This window comes from Epargyreus clarus, unplaced genomic scaffold, assembly GCF_041222505.1.
Source record: "Epargyreus clarus isolate Ecla_fem2 unplaced genomic scaffold, WU_Ecla_fem_2.2 ptg000001l, whole genome shotgun sequence".
Classification (NCBI taxonomy): Eukaryota; Metazoa; Arthropoda; class Insecta; order Lepidoptera; family Hesperiidae; genus Epargyreus; species Epargyreus clarus.
The window spans coordinates 4605760-4632352 of record NW_027332209.1 but is presented as its reverse complement, the minus strand read 5'-3'; the positions used below and the strand labels follow the sequence as shown (position 1 = coordinate 4632352).

The following is a 26593-nucleotide window of genomic DNA, read 5'->3' as shown; positions in this document are numbered from 1 at the left end:
AATTTCTAATAGGCATATAACTTTGAAAAATCAGAGGTGCGTGGTTGGGTTTCGAACCTAGGTCCCCACGGCTTATGCAACGCAAATACTTACAATAAATTGAAGAGCCCACAAGGCAACACTGACGTAACAAATGAGAGACAGATCATATGTGAATCCGGCGGAACGCTTTCACTCTCATCTCGTGCGATTGTTATCTAACTGGAGCCATGCTAACTACGCTAATATTAACAGTTAGATGAGCTCACTGCGATTTTGAAGAAGAGTCCAATGGCATCATGCTTAAGTAGTGTGAAAATATGTAACAGCCGTGCAAGTATCTAAGTTTTAACCGTTTTGTGGGGTGGAGAATTAAAAGAATTCTTTTTAAGTATTAGAACAAGATTTTTTTTTATAATTATGTGTAATTTAAGTATGTCCTCCCGCTGAACACGGATGATTTTCAGGGTGTTAAAATGAGAGAAGGGTTAACATTTTGGGTAATAGTCGACCACATTGGTTGAGTGTACATTGGTAGACTTCACGCATCCTTCAAAGCTTGTGGGCCTATAAGGTATCCTTGCAATACTTTCCTTAATATTTAAAGCTAGTGATTATAATCTAATTTCTTATACAACTTAAAAAAAATAGAAGTGTGTAAGAGATCGACCGCGGACCAGCCTAAGTGACCAAATTTCAAACCTGTTAACTGCTGACTGTTATAATTTCTGCATCTTAATAAGAAAAATATTCGATGATTTTTATTAATGATACATTTATTGACATAAACTGGTCATTAGTATAAATTAAATCATTTATTGCATACGTCGATCGGGTAATAAATATTGTAAGCATAGAAATAAGAAATAAAACGACAATCAAAACTTGAAAACGTATTTACATTTTGTACCGCTAAATAACCGAATGTGACACACATTACGTTTATAACTCATAAAGAGGACCCTAAAACGCAAATAATTGTAAGGCAGCATATTTTTGAAGTTTAAGATACGTTGAAATATAAATAATTGGCAAAGTGCAAGTCGAACTCGCAAATGGAGGGTTCTGTACTACCAAGATGGTCATTATTTTTTTTATATTTAGTATTTGTTATTATAGCAGTCATTGAAATACTATCTACCTATTACGAATTAATAGATAAAGCGAAAAACGTCGAAATATATGTTCTTGTATGGCAACCCCCATTTATTTTCAAGCTTTTTTATTTTTATTTCCCTTTATAGCAGCTACCGTTCTACATATTCTGTAAAAAATTTAAGTGTTTATCCACGGGTCAGCAGATAGAGTCCCATGACAGACGGACAGGCGGACAGACAGCAGCAGACTTAATAATAGGGTTCCGTTTTTAACCTTTGGATACGGAACTCTAAAAATGTTGGAAACGAGTCCGAGTCGTCAACGGGGTCCCGCTACCTCGCATACATTATTAGTCTTGATAGTCCTATCACGTATCAAACGTCTGCTGACGCTACATTACTGCTGTTACCATATCTTCTTCATAATCAGGGACAATCTTGAACGATCGCTTCTGTCCAGTAACTGATTCTTGAGATCAGTTTAAGAGCGTGCGAAATATGTAGTGTGCATTTCTTTATCAATGAATTCGTTTAAATGTTTATTGAATGAATAGAATCTTTCTTTTTTCAATTTTATTAAATTTTGGCAAAACCTAGTAATATTTTCAATAGAAATAGTATTTTAATCGAGGAAGAGGCGGCGACGATAGACTTGTAAAAATGGTAATAACGTTTTTTTATGATTTTGTACACTTAAAAGCTCAAAGACATATTTCAGAGAGTATATAGAATAATAGTTGTTTCATGTATTTTGTGTTCTATATAAAACACGTGATTATATTTTTGCAATCAATAAGATACATCATTAAAAATATTGACATTTTACAACTATAATTATTAACTACCTATAATTTCCACGTCCCATTTAAATAGCAATAAAATTGGTTACTTTACTATGATCTTGTTATTTGTGAATTGTTTGATTGTTATAAATAACTTTACTTCGAGGCCCATAGAGTTAGAATTCCAGTAGCGTTTGTCATGATAAAATGTGGTACAGGATCGATTTATATGATAGAGTCGTGTTGACACTGTTGACCTTATGTCTGTGACCTACAGAAACATGAATTTAGTTTTGTGAAAGTCTGGACATACGAAAAGGGAACGTGGATAAACGATGACTTTGCCATAACGCAAGTAATGGGTAAAGCAGTTAAGTGGCTTAGATAGAAATCTGCAAACTCTCGTAAACAAATTCTCGTAAACGTGAAGTAAGCAAGGTTTTCAATTATAACGAGGATTTACTTCGTCTATTGCAGAAAATGGAGCCAGATATGTTCATTGTCTATTATAGAGATAATATTATAAAGAGGAAAACTTTGTTTGTTTGTTTGATTGTAATGAATAGGCTCAAAAACTACTGGACCTATTTTAAAAGTTCTTTCACCATTCGAAAGCTTCATTATCCACGAGTAACATAGGCTATATTTTATAATAATATGAAATATATTTGATAAATAGATTTTGAGGCGGTACAAAGTTTGCCGGGTCAGCTAGTTAGTCATAAACGTCTTCGTAGCCGGACATCGAATCCCGAAACGCTGCAGAGACCGGTTTAACCAACCGGTAACCACTTGTCATACGCATCGTCAATTATGTTTCTATTAAATTATCTAGCAAATGACCAATGGCCATCATGAGGTCTGTGGGTCACTTACCGCCTCGATCCTATAGAAAGTTTTTATCTAAAGTAATGGTCGAATTGTTACACGTGAAAGCAGAGTAATCACATTTATATGACTCAGTTCATTATAAGTCTATGACAAAAAATACTTGAATTGGGTAGATTAAGGTTAATACTTTTGCGCGTTCGTGCCACTTTTCGCTTATCTGGTTAAACGCTATTACTTTTTTTGGGGAACTAAATTGTTAGGTTGTTATTATGAGCTTGAATAAATATGAAAAAAACTTTATGGAGTTGTATGAATTGTTATTGTTGTACGTACTACTTAGGAAAATAAGTAATATCAAGAAATGGATGTTAGTTCTGATTATTGCATATTAGGTCATAGATAAGTAGGTATAGATGTCTCACCGCTTTGTAATTGAAGAAAGGTATTAAATTGCTTAAACGGCTGACAATGTGTCAGCCATTTAATGGCTCTCATGGTCTAATTTACGCGGAGCAATGCTGACATGTGCAGGTAAGTGATGCAAAAATACGTAATCGAAGAAAAAGTGCGGAGAAATATAGTTTCATTCGTAAATGATCCAAAAGCTACACATTTTGTCATATTTTTCAAACACGAAAATAGATGACAGTGACAATTTCAATTGTCAAAACTGGTTACGTTTTCTTGTTATGAGTGAGTAGGTAATCTTTACTAATTTATGTAGTAGGTACAGGTACAGGTAGGTACAGGTTTACACTGTATACCTATCGAAATTTCCAATCAAAAATCTTTTACAACTAGGTTGTAGATACATCATTATATCTACAGTAACCTCACAGAATCGTCCATTCCGTTACATAATTAACTCATCATCCAAAAGACACGACGCCGCAGGAAATCTAATCAAAACATCATAAAGATAAAGTAAAGATCCCGGCCCTTTCTGGGGCGGCTCACCGTTACCTGACCCTGACCGCGTAGATACACGATGACTGGCTGTTTTGACGGCCCTTCCTACCGCCGGCCTTATTCCTGGTCTCGCCGCTTAAATTGGCCCTTCTGTTTGAGCGAGTGTTAATTCTTAAATTGAACCAATCGAGCGACCGATCGAGCGAGTGTTAATTATTACTCTAATAAATAAAGACCTTTCTTTATTAGTGGCTAATTTTTAATGATATTCAGAAGATTATGACCGTAAATTCAGAATAATATAGTTACTAACTATAAATTTGAATTGCACCTTTATACTAAGGTATACGACAGAAGTTTCGGGTGTAGAGTATTTAGTTAAGATGTGGATGGAATGTAGTCAATGTAATAAGTTTTGACGTAAGCGTTCCGGTTAGAAAGATCTAGTAAGGGAAGTCTTATGCGAGGCGTTCCAACTTAGACATCAGGGCGAGCACCGCATCTGTTATCAATCTCAGGTATGAATTTAATCTTATCTATAATAGCCACTTACCACCAGGTGGACTAGTTTGCTACTTACTGTTAAGTAAAAATTACACCACGGTTGTTACTGGCCATTGCTGTCCGTATTCACATACCGTTACCATTTGCTAGTGAAAATAATGATACCCTCAAGATCACAGCAACTAGAACGGGAACGTAAACGCTATCCGCATATCCAGCTATCTTTACACCGTACAATTTCCTCGTTACTACTAACAAACGAGAAACGGACAAGCGTTTATGGTAATTCGCAAGCTGCGCTGGCATTGTGTACTTGGACCTAGAAGGGAATTTACCGTTCCGGTACTAACGGCAACTTGCCGAACTCATGTTTCTAGTGTAATGATAGCGAAAAGTTAGGGCAGTCACGATTCCTTTGATGGATTTAGAGGTGAACTTAAGTATCTCTGAATCGCACGGTTCAGACAGACACTAAGTATGACACAGTTTCCTTGACGATAATGATAAATAAATCATTAAATATTTTTATTAGTAACCAGTTTTCGCCCGCGTTTAAAAGAAAATAATATAACATACTAACATGCATAAAACTGTAAATTCCTACTTTCAACTTTGCTAAAGATCATCACTTGATCAAATGCATAGTTTATGATTCAATCCTTACTAATATCGATTAAAATAATTGATGTTTTGGGTCCAAAAGATCGATTCTCGGATTACCGGGATAAAAATTTTGTCCTCCTCCTATGTCTTTTCTCGGGTCTCAGACTATCTTTGTACAAAATTTCATTAAAATCGGTTCAGTGGTTTAGGCGTGAAAAAGAGACAACCAGACAGACAGACAGAGTTACTTTCGGATTTATAATATTAATAAGGATAATGATAAATTACCCTATAGATTACTCATCATCCATTATTAGACGTTGAAAAGAAAATATTCGAAATGGCGGATTTTAAATTTCAAATTTCACACAAAAATGTTTGAAGCTCTTTGAATCGCGGTTTAATATTCTCGTTGCTTTAATCAGTAAATTTTAATACTTGTTTTGTCTGTGCTTCCGTCGTTAAACTTATAAAACCTAACTAACTTGTCTTTTAAAGATATAAAAACAAGTTACTAACAAGTAGCCTATCCACTTTCGCATAATCAATTCCTCCTTACACCACTAACCCAATCTAGAGCAACGTCTCAGCATTCCTAATCAGAACCGTTTAACTCCCGTTCAGATGAAGGGCATGGTATATAGGACTAACTGTACTCGGAGTTACATAAACCTAGCCGCCGATAGTCAAGTGTTTTATTATGGTAATGAAGAATCGTGTATTCTGTCCATGTGGTTCCTATTAAGCGGTTTCTAGCGGTTTTGAGACTGAAGTCATCAAGCCTGATTTATCAGGTAATGCTGTTAGTATCAGAGGGGCTAAGACTTCAAATTTTGCCAGAGGAGAAATTAAATCCCCCAGGTGCACTTATAAGCTAGGATGTTGCTTCCATGGACATCCGTAACCAAGTAACAACAGAATCTTTACTATATACTCCTGAAAGTACCTGAGGTCGTTCAGACACTTTGCTCTGAAAACTAAGTAATTATCTACCTATACGTTTTTATTCCAATGGTGAAAGAAATATTAATAAAAAACTTCTATGTTTCTTTCAGAGACTAATTTAACATAGATACATTTTACGATCAAATAATGTGTTCACCATTGACCAGATTTAAAGTAGCTAGCCACCTTTTATATGGTCCATTCCAATTTTTGTTTATTTCCGAGAATGCGTTTATCATTGCATCTATAGCCCTACAAAATCCCAGTAAAGGTGATATTATTATAGAAATACTTATTTATCTCAAGTAACCTAGATTGTTACGCCATTGAATTACAAACCATTCTTAGGTGAAGGGCAAAGTATAGGACTAACTGTACCTTCTTGTCTCCAGAGCAAGGCTGGTGCCGTTAGAGCCCAGCGCGGAAGAGCAGTCACAATACCGGTACCGATATAGCGCGGTAATAGCATCTATTTATCTACGATAGGGTTTCTCAAAGTGTGTTCTCTGGGGGTACGCCAGGTATTCGTAGAAACGCAATAAGCTGTTTGGTTAGTAAACGCGCGAATGCAATCAAAACGGTTTCTAAAATGGTTTCAATTTGCGATAGGAAATAAGCTTACTCATCAAATTATCTATTTGATTGTTCTTTGATATGATTGTATTTCTTTCTACTTCATTTTATCTACAGATACGGTTGTAAGGGATTCGTCGTTGTTTTAAAAATGCAAGAGGAGTTCCCGAGGCTATTACTTTGAGAAGCCCTGGTCTACATAATAGTATTTGTACTCGTGGTCAGATAAATTTCCAAGCAAACATACACTTAGCTGTATTTCTACTAACACAATGGCCGGTGCACGCTCAAATAATAGTCTCGGGCGAAATGTTAATGAACAACCATTTGCTAACGGTTCTGTTTCTGTGGTCATATTTCGCTTTATCTTCCGAAGGCTTTGAACGCCAGGTTACGGGGGTCGGTAGAATGACGGTAACTTTATTAGGTACATAATATTTCTCAAGTACTCAATCTATTCAAGCAAGAAAAGGTATAAAGAAGTCATTAAAGTACAGAAATGATTTAGTTTAATATTTTGAAATGTTACAAATTTTAATTTTGGGCTACCTACTTCTTGACGAATTTACTTAAATACGGATTTCCTAAATAAATTAATACTTAATGCCTGGGTAGAATAAGTGACATATTCCCATGGTCCCATACTGCCCAGGTACTTTAATACATCACATTTAACTGTAGTTTCGTTATTGTATGTCTGGTTAATGGTTTTTTCTTAGTAGAAACCCTGTATAATAAGATAATACTTAGAAGGAAAATACAAAATTGATTTTGAATACACTTAGTCTTGTTTGTTTAGTCTATTTCATAACTTAACAATTGTTTGAATTCATACAATTGTTTACAATTGTTACATTTAATTAATTCAAAGCCGTGCGTAACTAATCAATTGCATAGTAACGACTTCTATATGTAGAGAAATTATTAACACAATTTTTAGCTCGTTTGTAAAATACATATTCAATGTCTCATTTCTTCCTGATTTGATTGAATGTATCCAAAGAAACAACATTCCTCGAAGTGATTTCCATTCCCCTAGACATTGTAATGACGCGAGAACTTCTCAGCTATGAATATTCCTTTTATCATGGTGAATATTTATTTTGCTGGATTGTTTTCAATGAGGCCATTAAACCCTTCGATCGCGTGATATAAGTTGCGGAAGTACAAGGCCTAGAGCGAACTTGCACACTATTCATAGTCAAGTGCAATCAACCTGAACCTCATTGTTCTAGCTAAGATAAAAAACCAGTGTATCGTGAGCTGCCCCGCCTCCCGCGACCTTAATAAATTGCTCGAGTTAGGAGGAGGGAACGCATTCTGCAAGGTCTAGTTTAACTTGTCGGTATTTGTTGGATCCACGAAGCAGATAGTGGCAAATAAATCGGAACGAAAGCTTTATAGGTGGTAACTTACAATAAGTTTATTGAATGTTTCGAACGTTTAGGGCTGCTCGTTAGTGGCTCATATAATTGTTTATTCCCGTAATAAAGTCATTGTTTCACTTTACAAATAAAAAGGAAACTGGTTTATAGTTACAAAGGTGTACAACGGTTCTACTTCTGGATATTTTTTTAAACAATATAATATCTATTTCCCTATTTCCCTAGGTCGTGTAACAAACTAAGCACTAACATTGTGGTTTTGTTCTAAGAACAACTAATTGATTGTGTGCTCCTGTTTTCAGATAAAGCTTTACAACAGAGCCTGCACGCCTTACTCATTACGAAATGGACCTAGGTGAAACGTTGTCCAGTCCAATTTAATCCTGAAAATACCTCTGATTTTTTTGGCCTAATAAAAATAAAACTGGCTTGTGTCATTCATAGTTAATAACTGGGTCGTGTAGGTGTATTAGATTTTTGCTTTTATTCTTGTCTGTCCCGTGAAATGGAAGATCATAAGCGGAATTATAGACTTATCGGGCAGATTTGAGTCGTAGCACCGTATCTAATCGCGGTCCTATAACACTATAATCAACACAATATAGCGAATTATACTATACATTATAGCATACACTTAAAACATTGTAAAAATAAAATAGATTTGTGTAGGTATCCATTTTTTTTTTAAAAGATACGAACTATTTTTTTACATGTATTGGATTAAATGTACAAGCAGATAATAGTGTACTTTCGTGCAAGCATTTTCATCAAACGAGCCAGGGTTACCTAGACACGAATCCCAACGTGAAGGAATTCCAGACTACACAATGTTTTTATCCTTTTAACACCCTTAACCATGATCAACAACAAGATATGTTTTAAGTGTCTAAAAGGCACATTTCACGCATTCTCGTACCTTTACTGCTGTCATCCGTTCTCTCACGCCGACATTGCGAGGAATGCTGTAAATGGAGCACCGTTATTCCAGAGGTATTCAGACCTAACAATACTTTAAAGCAGCTCTTTTGAAACAAGGGTTCTAGATATTTCCATGCTCGGATAAGCTTTTCCGTAGCTATAGATTTGAAAGCTTATGTGGAATTAAAAACTTGTTGTTTCGTACTGATAAATATTTTTCAGATGTTTAGCCTTTTTCTTTTTATGGAACATAACATACTTATTACAGATAAATAAAATAACAAATCTTTTTTAAGATTAACGAAAGTTACATACCTACCGATGGTGGGACCTCCCAGGTTGAATTATGCTGTTGTATCTATCAAAATTATAATCGTTTTCCAAGAAAATGATAATTACACGATGTCAAAACATAAACAAGCACTTTAAAGCTCGTAAAAATAATAGGAATGTTAGCTTCATAGGCTTTTGAGGCAATATTAATCAGCGACATTAATTAAATCGCCTGGCGTGTTTCTCGTCATTGGATTTTGATTAATGACATCGAATATCAAATTTGTAAGTTAATAAATAACTGTTTTCATCACAAACATGGTTTTCGTTATAAAACGAGAGATTCTTTATATACTTTACTACTTTAGGTATCTATTCCTGTAATGATATGTAAATATAAGCGTACATAATCTTATAAAACAAATTTTCATTACGAAATTTACCAAATAATTGTAGGAAACATTGTTTAAGTAGGATATTATCGCAGTGATAGTTTCCGTGTGATGTCTGTCGAAATTAATATTTTATGATTATTTCCGATTCGCAATTATAAGTACCAAATTTTTTTAAGAGTCTCTAAAATATAGCGGCTTCTAAAAAGCTTTAGATAGTACAAAGAATGCTTGCGATATTATCATGATGATGGTGTCGCCCTTTTTTCGAAATGGGCCAAACCGAAAACTTGGTCGGCAGCTTTTTAGACTACGGTCTGAACCTTTTTTTATTCCGAGAAGACAATCATTATCAGTAGTAGGTCAGTAATTAACCTAAGATAAAACACAATAGATCTACAACAAATTATTGCGTTAAAATTTTTAAATAGTGTCTATATTGTCAGCATCAATTTGCAGCTCCATCGTAATCATTCATTGTGTTTAGATAATCTTAATGGTCACGACACATCGGTAAGGTCAGTGTTTAACAACACGAATGTTCATCTATCAACGTAATTACACTAAACAAAAGGAAAGAAAATACAAATAGTGTCCTCTTTTCGTACCTCGGGTATTACCATTCGACCTTGTCTCCAAAACATCATGCAATTTAAAGATACTGAAACCGGTCTTACGTCGATTATTGCCGCCTTTTAACTCTATAGTTATTGAAACAAAGGTTATTTTCGTTGTAGTTAAGTGATAGGTAACTGGTAAGGGCCGCAATAAACATGCTATTTTTAACAACGGCGATTGGCGATTTTGTAAGATATAGAATAGAATGGAATGGAACGGAACGGAACGGAACGGAACGGAACGGAACGGAACGGAACGGAACGGAATGGAATAAAATAGAATAGAATAGAATGGAATAGAATGGAATAGAATAGAATAGAATAGAATAGGATAGAATAGAATAGAAGTAGCAAACAAAAATGTAGCCTAGGTGCCTAAATGCCAATATGAGATAACTGGCTCTCATAAAGCCTACCTGAAGGTGACCACAGTTGCTACTCCCATACAATTAATTTGGAACGTCTTGGATAAATAGGTGGCATATGTTTTCACCACACACCACACCTTTAAAAAATGTTTATTATAGGTGTGGCGGTGCCATCGAAGTAGTACCATAAAAGTTCTGCTACTAACACTACAGCCCGCACGAGTTTAAGCGCCAATCAATGCGTGCAATGCAGAAACGCAGACGCTACGTGCACAAACGAACGCGAAAAAAGCGATGCAACATGAATGCAGTTGCTAAAACGCATGCTTTTACTGCAACCGAACGCACTAATTTCACAAACGCAGTGTAGTATAGACAATCGCAAAAACGCAAATCGTCAATGGTAAAAGTAGCATGTCTGCTAGGGCCGTTACAACGTACGTAGCGTTGCGTAATGTATGAAAGCGGGCATCCAAGTGCATCCAACACCGAACACTGGATATCTCCGCGATTGGACTTACGTCCATTCAAGGTATTTAAATGAGTTCAACCACTTATGAATTACGACAGCTAGAATAACTTCCTGGAGGTGGAAGATGTTTTATTAGATTTAAGTTTATAACGCTCGTCTGATTTTATTTCCTCTCTTCTATTAAACCTGTTGTAAATGTATGTTGGGCCCTTCGTCATCAAACACGATTACAGTTAATTAAATGAAACAGCAAAATATTTACATTGCATTGCAGAAAGTGTCATATAAAATTTTTATTGCAAACTAAGTTTACTATTATTTTTTTTATATTATAAGTTTTTGTACACGGAAAAAGTAATAAATAGTAAACATTATAGAAATAAAGTACAAAGGACTGCTTATTTCACAATGAAATTTCTTCCAGCAGCCCTGAGGTTGGAAATCTCATAATGATAACAGCTTCAAGTTTTCTCAGGGTAGTTTCACGTTTTATCGGTAACATATATGCTTCGGACGGAAGAATTGACAAAGAAAGTATTTTATTCATAGCACGATTACATAATAATGAATAACAATGCACCGCAAAGTATTTACATTCCTCTAAGAATATATTGCCAAGAAAATCTCACGTAACGCGTAGATTAAAATTCAAGATGTAGTCTAGAAAGCACAAGCGTTGTTTTATCGTAAATCGAAAGATGTTCAGTTCACATAATAATCAAACAAAGCATAGGTGCTTTTGCAAACTGATTTTCAAAACGAGTTTTTATATAAATCGGCCCCGAAATTTATTTGACCATTATTCGTTATTCCCTTTCTGATGACCTTACATGTTCATTTGAAAGTTAACTATGTAATATATGTACAACATCGTTGGTATTTTTGACCTCCCAATCTGAAGGGCCAAGACCAAAATTTTGGTCTTTCCAATAAATATGCTTATTAGAAATAATCGTAAGAAATAAATCTAAGACTTCTCAATTTTCTCAATGGCAGCTTTCAACGTGTTTCAACTCTCAATTGACACCGTAGTTAACCGTTACTATTCATAAACATTAAGCGAAACTGAATAAAATTAATATCTAGTTATCAAATCGTTACTTAATTATGTGAAAATGTTCACGTAATAAATAATGAAAGCAAGAAGCTAAGTATGGTAATTTATTAATGACTTCATTCCAGTAAGGAGGTAAGTAGCACGTAATCGGTATGTGGAAGAAAATATTGCATCTTTGTTGAGTAAAAAGTTACGAAGATTTCCAGTGTATAAAAAAATTGCCTTTCTGTAATTTCGAAGTATATGTCTGTTATACTCGTAGATATCGAAACCAAAGACGCCAAAAGTTACAAAAATATTTAAAATATAACATTTAAAATTGGGTTTACGGGCTAATCAAGAAAACTTAGCGAGTTTTAAGATTGGAAGGACCCTTCATCCTGTGAATCTAGGCATGAATACCATACCTAATTTCTGCCTTGTAACAGCAGTGTTAAGCACAGCTGTGTTGGATACGGTAAAAGAGACACAAAATGTTCCGACTTAATCCTCAAAAGTAGCGGTGAAAGTGGCCGACCTCCGTAAAGACTCCAATTCTATCGGAGATTGATTAAAGATATCCATCACGTGGACTGCAGGCTCTTTTGAGTTTCAAATTGTGAAAAAAGCTCAAATGAATCCACTTAAATAGCATAGGCTTCTACTGCACAATGTAAAATATTTATAGCGTCGATGTAAAAATCGAAAAACTGGGCGCGAAATTGCGCGCCGGATGCTCATTATATTATAAAAGTTTGAATGCTTTATTATTTTTTGGTATTTATTGGCAAAATAATAGTTTACACTAACGAGTACTAAATACCAGATGAAGCAATCTTTACTTGGTTTATTTTTAAACATTGGTTAACCAGAGTAATTAGACCATATAGATAATTAATAACACGGTTGCACTGTTAAAATAGCTATGAATAAATTTAAGACAACATTTACTTACTAAAAACCACATTTTGTCGATTTCTTAACTTTTAGCGTGAAATTCGCCTCACGTACAAAAGTGAACGTAATATTACTTTGTAAACGAAAAACCTTACACACATTTTAGTTTTCAATGCAAACAATGTTGGGTTACTTAATGATGTATTAGCATTCGTATTGACCCGTCCCTCACGTAATGTTTACTTGAATCCACTTACTATTGTTTAAGTTACCGCAATCTCATATGTCGCTTGGTTACGGAATAAGACAATATCACCACATTCCACTTATAGGTGGTAGAACTGACGATACCCCGTTTGTGCCTTCCAGCAGCGTTTAGTTGAAAGGTAAGGGAGGGACAGTCAGATAGACGAAATGTATCAACTTTTCCGAGGCGATCCAGCTTAGTTCTCAGGGTTAGCGGCGCATCTGTGGCCGACCTCAGATAGGAATATCTAATTCTATCTGGGGTTGAGTGCAGATGGCCATGGGCGGCACTAGCCACTTACCATCAGGTGGACTGCATGCTCTTCTGCTACTGCCATTATTATAAAAAAAAACTTAAGTTATCAGGTAGGATTCCAATCTTATCTGGGTTATTCATAGATGTCCATAGGCGGCCATGGTTGATACATGTTCCTTCAGCTATTTCGAATATTAAGAAACATAACTCCCATACCTACCCAACCCAGGCGAGGAAATGTTTTTTGTTCCAGGCCTGTACCTTAGTCGCCTTCTACGATTTATGTATATTGGTCAAAGAAAAAATAACAAATTTCAACCAATTACAGGGTCACTATCAAACATATTAAAGTTCAAATATCAAACATATTAAGTAATGTTTACATATATTATAATGTTTAATACATACATATAAGCCTGCACAGCTTTTAATAATTACATGCAAACATATAAGTTTACACATTTCAAGGTTCCTTTTACCGTGAAAATGTCTAGTTCTTGCGTAAAAACAAGTACAGGGTGCACAGGCGTAGCCGCGAGTGGAAGCTTCAAAAGCTTGTCTTTAAACAGTTTTGCAACATACATAATGTGAGATGGCTCTACAATGGTAAAGGTAATCGAAGATCGTTTAACCAGTACAATGGACCAAGGACTGGTCGGCGGAAATTTTGCAAGCCTGTATGTAGATACTGGTACAGATGTTTTATCTGGTTGCTCCACTTAACGTGATTTTGTTTATACTACAGTAAGCATATACATTTAACACTAAATACCGATAAGAGTACCTACATTTATTTATTTATTTATTTATTTATTGCACCTCTATAAAAATAACAGATACAATAGGGCAAAACTTAATGCCTGATGGCATTCTCTGCCAGTCAACCCTTGGTGAATGGAGAAAATGGAGGCAGGTGTTAATTATATATACATGAAATTAATTATGTAATTTATTATAAATACATAAATACATACATATACTTCAGATATATATCAAAATATATAAACAAATACATACATAAATACATACATTGTTGCCAAATAAGTGAGGATAAACTTACATACATACCTATAGGTACGTTCTGTCAAAGTTGTGAATGAAATCGCAATTAGTATGTACTGCAATATGTTTTTACCTTAAAAAATAACGGTTTTCGAAGCTTTCTTGATTACTTATTTAAGCTCCTGTGTTATCGAGTGAGCGAACTCATTTTTTTTTCTCAAAAAAGTACTTTTTACATCTTGAAATGGGAAGATGGATTTGAGATAGCGATTTCGTAGTATATGTAATGAGAGAAAGCTATTTCATAAGCAAGTGATAGATTTCGAGTCAACTCGATGCACAACCGTGACGAATTTAAGATTAATTTGGAGCATAAGTGACAATTAGCTACTTTCACATTTTAGTATCTAAATAAGTCTAACTTCCAATTACTAAGTCTGTAGGCAAAACAAATATATTAAACCAGTAGGGCTCCCGTTCTATTTAAGGTTTCTTACAAGAGGTATCTGTATAAACCATGTCCAAAACTAGATTTGACGATATCCGATGCGAATAATTTTCCATTTTTCTGATGGACTTAAAGCCATACAGAGTAGGTTTACCCATATGATCTTGACCTTTCCACTACATAAAATTTAGGAATATAAAAGATAATTTAAGAAAATAGAAAGCACTACCTACAGTTTTTTTAACTATTTTACTTTTACCTAATAGGCTATACGGCTATTACAGAAAGCACGCTATGAACTTTTAAAACCACAGCCTAAACCGAATCTCAGTTATTATCTTGGAGTGAAACTCAGATAATTTAGTTACATTAATTATAGTTCACAAAATTCGTCTACCTATATAGTAGTAGGTATCTAACTGAAATCGAAGAAATTAATTTCATTTGCTATCTTTTTTATCACGGAACATACAAGAGTTAAAACAAAATCTTATGGTTTTCTCATTGGTTTAATAAAATTAAATTTATAAATTAATACTTTCAATGATCAGACATTTCGCAAATTAGGAATTTCTCTAAAAAACAAATAACAAGTGCATAGCATCGTCAAAACTACTCGGCCATACGTGTAAGGCAAGAGTAATTTATTTTGAAGCATGCAACATTTTATCACAAAGTGCTAAGTCCATTTAATATATTCATTCCACGAAAATCGTCTTCTGCCTAAACGTAATCATTACGTTTACCTGACTTCCTGTTCCTGTGTTGATGCGGCCGAATAACGAAGCAGTAGCTAGTATGTAAGAAGGTTGTATATATAGGTACATAACCTATTCGTGAGGTACATAAATACAATGAGGTTTATAAGTATAGGAATGTTATGTTTATGATAGAAATAGCAAGCGACTATGGACTTTACCTGACGCTTATCCCCTCAAACGGATATATTAATTTACCCCAAATAGGATAGGAGGTTAACTACAATATCCTTGCTACCTCTCATAAAGGTCCAAACTTAGTAGCTAGAGTGGCTCTCTCTTACCACACCCTTTAAAGATGAACATAGCATTTAATGTGTTTAAAAACACAATTTTGTAACGGAGCTCAATAAATAAATAAATAAGATGAAATAATTTTGATAAACTCGCAAACGGTAGTCGACTGCGACATCATGCGACAAGTTATCAAACGCTGCCTATCTGCCTGTCACATCATACTCAAAAACAGTTAAACTGAATACAGAATGATTTTCAATAAAGGCTGGTTGGTTCAGATCATTCTTGGATATACATATTGGATATGATAATTTTATAAAATTACTTTTCCCAATTGGTGTACCTCAATGATGTTTGGTAACTATAGGTACTTACTACTTAATTTAGTTAAAGATTTTTTCTAGTGACTTTTTATGTCAATACTTACATTTTTGTAAGTACACTTAGTTCTAAATTCGTGGTCCCTTAGAGTGTATCAAATCGGTGTCATTATTTACCTGGCTTCCTGTTCAGCGTCTCCGCGCCTGAATAACAAACGATGAACCATTACCCGTGCTGCCGGAACGGAACGGGCAGCGGCGCGCTCATTACGTATCGCTGGAGAAATGTCTATTGCTTTTGAATTACTCATTTTAATGTAAAAGGAAGTCATTTTGCATTTGCTTCCCTTGTTACAGTAATAGTACCTTGGGCATGTGCAATGTGGTCAACCTTTTTAACATTAACACCTAGGAGTAGTGGGCAAGTAAAACCTTAACACGGAAATCCAGACTACAAATATCTTAAACCGAGGGGTCTTGAAGCATTAATTTTTTTACACGATTTATTTATAAAAAATAGTAATGTAAAGGATTTTTCAAAAATCCTCTGTGAAAGAGACTATATATATTTATATAAGATAAATTATTGTTATAAAAATCTTACCTTTAATAAATTTTGTGCCAAATACTATATTTTAAAATTCATTCATTCATAAAATGCCATCAAATACCACAAACATATATTTATGAATGTTTATTTACAGTCCGATAAAAAATAAACTGCAGGATCGAATAAATACAATTGTAATTTGAATATTTTTTCATAATTACATAAAAAAATCGGAAGCTTAAATCCAAAGTATTAAAGTGGATTCATCAAGGTATACCCTATCGTGACACGGAATGCAGTTGCGTGTCCAACAAGCGCGTTACTCTGTAAATTCTCGGCTCATAAAAACAAATGCATCTTTGTACCGTCTGCCTCTACGACCAAGCGTAATCGAAAAAAATACAACTTCCTCGGTTCTTATATTTTTGAATGGTATTGTTCGCCTATGTTAGTCTTTAGAGAAAGCGAAAAGGAAAAAGTGTATTGTTGCAATTCGTTCAAATAAAAGCAAGTACGTACATAATTTAAGAATTATCAACGCATAAGAAAAGTAAACTCTTTGATATATGTTGGCTGAGCGTATAACTAATCTTGGCAGTAAATGTAAAGTAGAATATAGAATAGCAAAGGGCTTAGAAGTTCCCAGTTATAATTGTGATTTACTGGCTTGCGCTTGCAGGCAACCGTGTAGATTACAACTTATTAAAGGACGAGCTTTTGCCCGCAGCTTCGCTCGCGTTACGAAGTAATATTTTATCCCCTATTTTATCCCCTTGGGGGTAGAATTCATCGAAATCCTTTCTTTGCGGATGCCTACGTCATAACATCTATCTGCATGCCAAATTTCAGCCCGATCCGTCCAGTGGTTTGGGCTGTAGGTTGATAGATCACTATGTCAGTCAGTCACCTTGGAGTTATAATTATATATTTAGAAGATGTTACTATAGTGCCCTTGTTGGGTCTGGAAATTATCTTACAGTTTTTATAATTATTGTGAACGTTTCAACAGTATACTTTGGCTTTAGAAGTTTTATTTGAGAATATAAGAACTATCAGAAGAAGACTATTTTTTATCAGTTTGAAGTAGAAGTTAATTTAAAGCATATGTCACCGTTATGGCGCGAATGTCGGCGATGATAACAGTAAATGAGAAAAAATATAGGCGCTATCATGACAAAAAAAAACGTCACTAGCCAGTATCCAAGTGTGAAATAAATTCGAATATTGAACCACTTATAAAAAAAAGTATTTCATAAACATGTTTTTTTATAAATACCGTTCAATATAATTTCAGCTACTCTGTACAATTTCACGGATAAGTAGCTGTTATTTCGGTGAACAAAGAAAATTTTCGGCAATAAAAAAATTTAACATTGCAATGACAGCTATGAAATTGATTTGACTAATAAAATCACTCTAGTTCCGTGGCGATCGACAGCGACTCAGATGAATGACCATTGTGGCTAATTTTCATAAGAGTTATCGCGTAGCGGGGGGCACATTAAGTACGAATAGTTTTTCTTGTTCCGTGCACATTAAGTAACCAATTCGTATTATTAGCAACCGTAAAATCAGGCCGTTAAACTTTAAACTAAGACAAGTTTACGTCGAGAGAGTGGAAAGGGTTGTAGATCTTTGTTGCAGCCTCTCAGACTGAGAATACTAAGCTAAAGTTAAAAAAGATGAGAAGAAATAAAATTGGTGTTCTCATCAGAAACCATGGTCCGAGATTTCTGATTACTATATTTCAGTAGTAGCACTTGTTGATTTCTATGCGCAGATTTTGATAAGTCATACGAGAGGAATTAATCAATAATTCCTGAGACGTGACAGCGTTATGGTAAATAAATTAAGAAGATTTAAAATAACTGCCGTGGGAAAGGGAAGCAATGGTGCTAGTAAAATATTGCGCTGGATAATAATTATACATGATTCCGGAAACCCGAACGATCCCATCGTAAATGGCAGGTGTTTTGCCACCATAAACGCCGGGATAGCAATTATGATATAAAACCGGTGTTATAAAACTTATAAAAATAGTTTAAATAACTTTAATGCATCACGAGCAAATCTTGCTAGAGATTTAGGGTAGTAATATAATTTATTATAGTTAACGAGCACTTTAGCAGAGATACTACAGAATTTATGAATATTATGGTAAAGTTATACTAGTGGCACCTATTCCATATCAACTTGTAATGTAAATAAAATATAATTTATGTTTTCTCGTAAAGAATTTACGGATCGAAGCAACAAATTAAGGAAATTGAATTGAATTTTTTGAAGTGCTGCAAAGTATTAGGTTGTTAAAAATTACTAGATACATTTTATTTAGAGTTAATTAAAATGATAATATAATACTAACATTGTTGTATATTAATATCATTAGTTTCTATGTTACATTCTAATACAATAAGTAACCATTTATTTACTCACCTTACATCGATTTTTCACAAAATAATGTATCGCAGCATTGAATCGTAGACCACTTTCTCGTCAATTAAAAAAAATACCGACGCACAGATAAAATATAATTTATAAACAAAGGTTTGTTTTGGCGCGAACGTGTTGATCGCGGCAACGGTCTCGCGTGTAGCGGTCTGCGCGGCGTTCTATGCACTGAATCTGAATGTTTTCTTCTTTCTTGTCGTACGCCCACCATGGCAGTATGGCTTCGTTTCCACCTGCCGGTTCTTAACGGGACGCGTACGCGCAAGATCAGAAGCTAATTGACGGTGAAAAATGTTATAGAACTTCTGCTGATTTAGTGGCTCCATTAATTTAAATTTATTCTAATGCGTAGTATGAAGCTTAATAGCTCTTCATTGATCTAGAGTTTTAATGATCTTCGGATTACCTTCGGATTACACTTTCTTGTTTGAAGTTTACTTATCATCTTTATTATATTATACCAGTAAACCGATTTAAATGTCACCATTTAAGCAACACTATGATGAATTAATCTTTTTACATGAATTCTCCACAAAACTATGTCCAACTTACAATGACAATCGATCATTAATTATAGTGGTCGTTATTTACATATAATCAATGAATATGAACAATTAAGATTACTTATATCCTTATACTGTGCTATTACTAAAATAAGGAGTACTTAGTAAAATTATGGTTCACCTGGGGAATTACCACCGCCATAATTCTTTCTTACGCACAGAAGTTCTTGCGTTTTGGTCCTTAGTCTTCGCCCTCTGTCGACGTCGATTGTATAGGGTAGGTCTATAGGTACAATACTATCTATACCTTTTTTTTTTTTTTGTTGTCGAGGGGGACACCTTCAAAAGGTACCTTATGCCGTGGGAGCGGCACAGGGTTATGTGGGATTTTTACCGCACTAAAACCCCCCCGGTGGCCGTCCTCGGCGCTGCTTAGGGATCTCCAACGGAACGCAACCGGAGTCCACTTGGCGCGTTGCCCCGTCGGGCTCCGCCCAGGTGAGCTTGAAACTCACCACACCATCTGGTGTTCACGACGGTATGCGACCACACATACCGCCGTCCATCCCGGGGTTGCTGGCCGGGCGGTTCGAGCTCCCACTCTCGCCGTCCGCAACCCCGGAAGCCCCCTTTTAGTCGCCTCTTACGACAGGCAGGGGATACCGTAGCCCTATTCTGGTCTCGGAACTACAGAGACAAATACTCTCTATACCTACCGCATTGCTTACAGATGTCCATGATCAGCAGAGATCACTTACTATTACGCTCGTATCCGAAAGTAATAAACAACCGATATGATACATTATAACAAATTAAATTTAATGCACATTTAAAAAAAGAGAACAACTTATGCTTAACGAACAGTACACCTTAATTACAAAAAATATATTTTTTTTATTTAACCGGTCCTTCATAACTGACACCTATATGTAATAATTTTATTTATACTTACGCGTTCCCCAATACCGATCTTTTTTAATGAGCTCACCGTAGTTAGCAATAGTTCCGATATATTACAAAATAAGCTAAATTACTTAGATTTGCAATGAAAACCCATAGGTAAGGAAATAATCGAAATATAAATGAACTTCCGAGGAATGACCGCTCTCACAACAACATAACATAAATAATTAAATGCAAATCTCGTCCATCGTTCTCATATATTTCAGAAATACGAGTACGAAATTAATGAGATATAATTTACTATAAGTTATTCAAATTGATTGTGAAAAAAAACCATTTGAATTTGGAAATATTTGAATTTTACTGATAAAGACTTTTTGTCTATGATTACTGATGGTTCTGTTGGGATGCGTTCAATATTTACATTTTAAAGTAATTTAATTATTTTACACTCGTCCTTCGATCATCTTTTAAAGATGTATTATTGGATATAGAAAATGGAAATAGTGTGGAAAAATTATGTATTAAACGCGAACGCAGCTTCTATAGGTCATAGATTAATGTATAGGATAACAAATTGACACTACCATTTGTCAATCATGTCAAAAGTCAAAACAAAACAGACATTGTGTTTGGTGTAGAATGTTGTGAATTTTTGATATCACATCAATTCTATGAATTAAATTGTAAATAAATAAAAACGCATGCCTTATGGCTGTATTCTCATGAAGTTTAAGCAATCCAAACAACTTCCTAAATATGACCAGAGTTATACCACCTCAGATGACATTACTTTTAGACTTGCTTAGTGAGGATGGGGTCCTAGAAAATGGCAATGTGAATTACGCGAATATAACGAGACAGAATTTTTGGAAAAGGATCGCTGTACAACTAAATTCCGTAGAGGGTGGAGTCTGTAAAAATGCGTATAAGTGGTGTAAAGTAAGTATTATAATTAATTAAAGTCATTATTTTCAAAATTACAAACAAAGGAGATGTTTCAAAATGTATGGGCCCCCGGCCACCTTTTGTACACTATACTAAAAACTAAGAAAACACGCAAAGAGCAATTCGTAGGGGTTCATTTTCTTCATATCATGTTCGTTTAATTGTTTAAAAACAATAATTTACACTTAAACTTGCAACACAACAGTGGAAAAACATCATGGCGGTAGTGATTACCGTAATAATGTCATCTGTCATTCTATTTTAACTTACTATATACATTATATACTTTTTAATGATTTTTTTACGCGAATGGGCGTAGATATATAAATATAGTATTGTATGTATTGAGAAACAATACCTATATTTGATAAACATTAATTATATTTACTTTCATAAACCTTATAAAACAAACATACCAAAATATGTACTTCTATACCAATTTATTTTAGTTAAAACATTTAAGTGTGTAAATAAAGCAACTTTAAGTACACATTTAGATATTATTTTTATTTATTCTTCACTAAGATACATTATTTATTCATTTTCAATATCTTCCCTTATCAATATTTTCATCCAATCATGTAGCAGGTTCTGTAATATCCTGTGACGAGCTCAGTCCGAACATCAAACAATGGTCATAATGTGAGCGCAGCTACCTACGAGTACGGTTCGTTGCCCAGCGATGCAGCGATTGAATGTACATATTTATATCTCATCAGTACATATTTATTCAACGTTTACATTGGATTCTACTGTTATATAATATGTATATATACACTTTTACACATATCAAATTGACAACTTCTTTTTTAGTTTGACATGTCACTTACATCTATAAAACCAGATACTATTTAAAAGGTGGATTTGTTATAATTATTATAAATAATTATAACTATTATAAATATTATAATTGTTATAACTAATTATAATTATTATAAATAATTATAACAAAACCAGAAATAATAACGGGATACCCAAAACAAAAGCCAGGTTGTAAAGTACTAACGTAACAATAACTTTACGACAAAAACAGCGAAATACAGAATTACCGACATCCAAAGAGTATAGTAACCTATTTGTGGGGTACACATAGGTTCCCTGACCGACATCGACAGTTTTGAAAACTTGGTATTGACAGTATTCCGCCATATTTAATATTTCAATGAGGAATGCTTGTTTTAAATATTTTTAAACAGGAATACTTTAGGTTCTCAAAATATATGTGTATTTTTCTTCAATTATACAAATTATTCATGTTTTTTAGATATAGTGTACATGAGATGGCCGAAAATGAAACATCTCCTTTGTAATAAAATCCAATTGATTTTTTACAAAAGTTTCTTTCTTGGACGAATACTCAAATTATTTTTTTATCTTAGAATCGTCTGGTATGGTAGAAAATCACATACCAGATGCTTCTAAGATAAAAAAATAAATCTTTCTTGGACAATAGATCTCAAATTATTTTTCTATTTCTATTATATTAGAAAATTCTACCATACCAAACGCTTCTATGATGAAAAAATAATGAGATCAATCATCCAAGAAAGTTTATGTAATAAACATTGACTGATGGACTAAGGGGAAGCTCCCTTGTAGACATTTGTAAAAGCTTGTTAAATTAGATCAAATTCTTAGACTGTGGGTGAGGTTCAACTTTCCGGCCCGGGCCTGACGCCACTGTTAGTACATACTGCTAATTCATAGTAGTACACATAATTTGTTGTAGATGTGGGCAGATTGGAAGAATAAAACCAAGAAGAAAGCAGATATACTGTTTAAGAAAAAGAGCTATGAATTCAACCCTCAAACACCTATACTGACCACTCTTGAGCTGCGACTGTTGAAAATTATTGGCTATCCATTAACTGATAATGCTACTCTACTGTGCAGTATTGAAATGGTAAGCTTAATACTATGTTTATGATTGCTAGGAAAAGAAGCTACCTGTTGGTAAGCCATAACTGCTTATGGATATCTGTTATCAACTCTATCTAGAGCAAGGATTCTATCTGAAGACAATTATAGATCTGTTGCCACTTCTAAGTATTAAAATTGTCGGGTAAAAGGCAATTGGAGTTCATACCTCTTCATCAGAGTAATTGACACATAGTACATTCAGACAAAGTTTGAGGTAAGTCAGCCTCTTATAGCCTTTTAGTTATAAGATTCCATGACAGTTGGTTTGGTAGTTAAGGCATGAAAACGAAACAAACAAACAACATGAGTTCGGCATTTGTAATATTTTATAAAAAAAATGCAATCAGTCGAGATATTAATTTGGTTGTATAACTGCAATGCAATGTAATTTTTGTCTCATCACAGGGCACATGTATTCATAAGTTGTATTTTGACCTATGTACCAACAATTACTTTTTATGATAGACAGGTAAAATTGAACCACCTGATAACACAACAGATGTGTCAGTAGACTACCTGGCTGAGGACTTGATGGATGATAAAGTGGAGTCTGAAGAGGAGGACAACAAAGCTCTTAGGCATTTCGCTAGAAAGAAAAGGAAATATAAAAGATCTCGGAGTGTTATAGGTCAGTAAAGAACATAGAATTTAAATGATATATTGATGTATCATTATTATTTTTTTTTAATATAAGTGTAGCAGACAAGAATGCAGTTCACCTGATGGTAAGTGGCTACTGCTGCCCATGGACATCTGTTATCAACCTCAGATTGTATTAGATATTGTTACCTGAGGTCACAAAATGTGCCGTTACCCCTGAGGAGGAAGCTGGAACACCTTGGAAAAGTATGTCTCCCTTTTCACACCCTTCAAATCAGACCACAGCAGTGCTTAACACTTCTGTTAATAGGCAGAAATATGTGTGGCAGTCGTGCCGCCAGAGTCGAACCACAAAGAGTTCTACCACCTTCAAAACCTTACCTTAACTTGTTCTATTATATTTCAGATGAGGATAAGTCAGATGCATTTGATGACTCTATGAACTCGGAAAAGAAAGTGAAATATGAAGGTATATTTTGTTAATTATTTTAGTTTGTCTTTAAATACCATAAACATATTTAGGCATTAATCCATCTCTGCTATTAATATTTACTATATAAAAAAAAATTGCAACATTTATCACTGTGTTCAGCGTGATTTCCGTTTCATAATATCTAGTGCTCTACAAAAGAATCTGTGCATACTTATGTGCACAGATTCCTAACTAACATCTCACATTAAAGATGTCCTATAACAGACAAATTAATTTTAATTTCTGTAGATATTTTGCGATTTGTCAATTTTTAACATTTCAGTAAGAAGCAAAGAATCTTTTGAAGAATTCAAAACAAGGACGAAACTAGAATTAGAAAAAGAACGCGCACAACAAAAAAGCGAGGAACTAAGGTTGAAGGCATTGGAGCTGAAGCTGAAAGGAGATGAGTTACGATTGAAGGAAATTGAGATGAATAAAGTCAACTATCTCACTAGCATTGAAGAGGAGAAATTAAAATGTTTTCGAGATATTTCTTCATCGTTAAAGGAGTAAGTTATAACAAGTTTTAAGATAAAAGACTAGAAAATGAGTATAAGGACCATTTTACTTTATTTATCGCAATTAATACTTTCATCACAAAGTTTTTCTCTAGCATTGAATCATGTAATAATTAATCATAAATATATAGACATGTATTTAAATATCCTAGGTTCATACTTAGAGTATGAAACATATGTTAAAGGTAATTAATTGGCTATTTGGCCTAATACTGCTTGCAATGCACAACTTATAAACATTTAAATCTTATTTTCAGGTTATTGGAGAGATGCAGAAACGGAAGTGCCAGGTTCCAAATGTGACCTCTAGAAGTTGAACCTTGTGGATACATTGGATTGGGTTAAATTACAATATATAGCTGAGGCGATAGTTAACAGCAAAAAAGAAACTCACACCATTGCAGATTGAAGTTTAATGATATGTTTTTTTTTTTTTTTTTTTGTGTTAGCATCTGCGATCAGTCTGTCTGCGACTATAAACAGATGTGTTGTGAGTCTTATAAGGCTTGTAGGGAACTGCTCCCAGCGGAGCCAACCCTTTCTTTATTTTCGGACTATTAGTCACGCGTCATCGAACATATCCCACAGCTTTTTTAGGCGACGTTCAGTGACTGCAGTTGCCAGCTGCCCCGCCAGTCGGTTGGGGTGCCTATGTAGGCGTTTTTTATATTTTTCTCCATGAGTTTCTATTTCTGTTTTTACCATGGGTATGTTCAGGATTTCATGGAACTCTGTTGTTCTAATAAGCCAAGGTGCATTTGATATTTGTTTTAAGATGTAATTTTGTACTCGTTGGATGATCATGACATTAGAGGTACTTGCCGTGCCCCACAGCTGTATACCATAAGTCCAAATGGGTTTCAGTATTGTTTTGTATATGAGCAGCTTGTTGTCAGTGGATAGTTTTGAGTTTCGTCCAAGTAGCCAGTAGAGACCCTTGTATTTTAGATTAATTTCGTCCCTTTTTGTTTGGACGTGTTTTTTCCAAGTGAGTCTACGATCCAAGTGCATGCCGAGGTACTTTACAGTGTTTTGGTGTGGTAGTTGGACGCCATTTAGGCTGACTGGTGAGCAATCGCCCTTTCGGAGTGTGAATGTTACGTGCGCTGACTTAGATACACTAGTTGCAATCCTCCATTTGGCTAGCTATTTTTCAATTTCGTTTAGGCTGTTCTGTAGGACCTTAGAAGCTTTAATCGGACAGTTGTTCGATGAAAGTAGAGCTTTGTCGTCAGCGAAGGTTGCTATGGTAACATCATCGTTTTGGGGTAGGTCGTACGTATACAACGTGTATAAGATCGGTCCCAGCACAGAGCCCTGTGGGACGCCTGCAGATGTTTCATGAAAACATAAGGTGCAGTCACTTTCCCTGACTTGAAACAATCTATCAGACAAGTACGATTTGAGGACATTATAGATTGTTGCTTTTATTTTATATAGCAAACCCTTATGCCAAACTCTGTCGAAGGCTTGTTGTATATCCAGGAAGACTGACGAGCAATATTCTTTTTTTTCCATTGATTTTCTAATCACTCTGCAGACGGTGGTAGAACCCTTGAAGGTGGTAGAACCCTTTGTGGTTCGACTCCGGCGGCACCACCGCCACACCTATTTCTACCTAATAACAGCAGTGTTAGGCGTTGCTGTGTTCCGGTTTGAAGGGTGTGGTAAGGGAGACATACTTTTCCGAGGCGTTCCAGCTTAGTCCTCAGGGGTAGCGGCGCATCTGTGGCCGACCTCAGGTAGGAATATCTAATCCTATCTGGGGTTGATTACAGATGTCCATGAGCGGCAGTAGCCACTTACCATCAGGTGGACTGCATGCTCGTCTGCTACTCCTATATTATAAAAAAAAAAAAAAAAAAAAAGACTCTGTG

General features: G+C 34.8%; 2 protein-coding genes across 2 annotated transcripts in view; one reads left to right on the top strand and one right to left on the bottom strand.

Annotated features, from left to right (window-relative positions):
- The window catches only part of cyr (cypher), a 38059-nt gene extending 19028 nt beyond the window's left edge, over positions 1 to 19031 (bottom strand). Inside the window, exon 1 of the mRNA XM_073074707.1 lies at positions 18835 to 19031. The gene's annotated coding sequence lies outside the window, so the exon portion shown is untranslated. The remainder of the gene's footprint in view (positions 1 to 18834) is intronic.
- A 1826-nt stretch (positions 19032 to 20857) lies between these two features.
- LOC140743433 (uncharacterized) lies at positions 20858 to 25134 on the top strand. Its single transcript, XM_073074697.1, has 6 exons — positions 20858 to 21197; positions 22933 to 23106; positions 23589 to 23751; positions 24130 to 24192; positions 24479 to 24707; positions 24974 to 25134. The coding sequence occupies exons 1-6, from the start codon at positions 21015 to 21017 to the stop codon at positions 25017 to 25019; spliced, it is 858 nt and encodes a 285-aa protein (XP_072930798.1). The 5' UTR covers positions 20858 to 21014; the 3' UTR covers positions 25020 to 25134.
- Positions 25135 to 26593: the final 1459 nt, after the last annotated feature.

Bases quoted from the DNA above. Each gene is read 5' to 3' on its own strand.
- LOC140743433 (XM_073074697.1), top strand. From the start codon at position 21,015: ATGACCAGAGTTATACCACCTCAGATGACATTACTTTTAGACTTGCTT. The intron at 21,198-22,932 runs GTAAGTATTATA...AATTTGTTGTAG, and splicing joins ATGCGTATAAGTGGTGTAAA to ATGTGGGCAGATTGGAAGAA. The intron at 23,107-23,588 runs GTAAGCTTAATA...TTTTTATGATAG, and splicing joins TACTGTGCAGTATTGAAATG to ACAGGTAAAATTGAACCACC.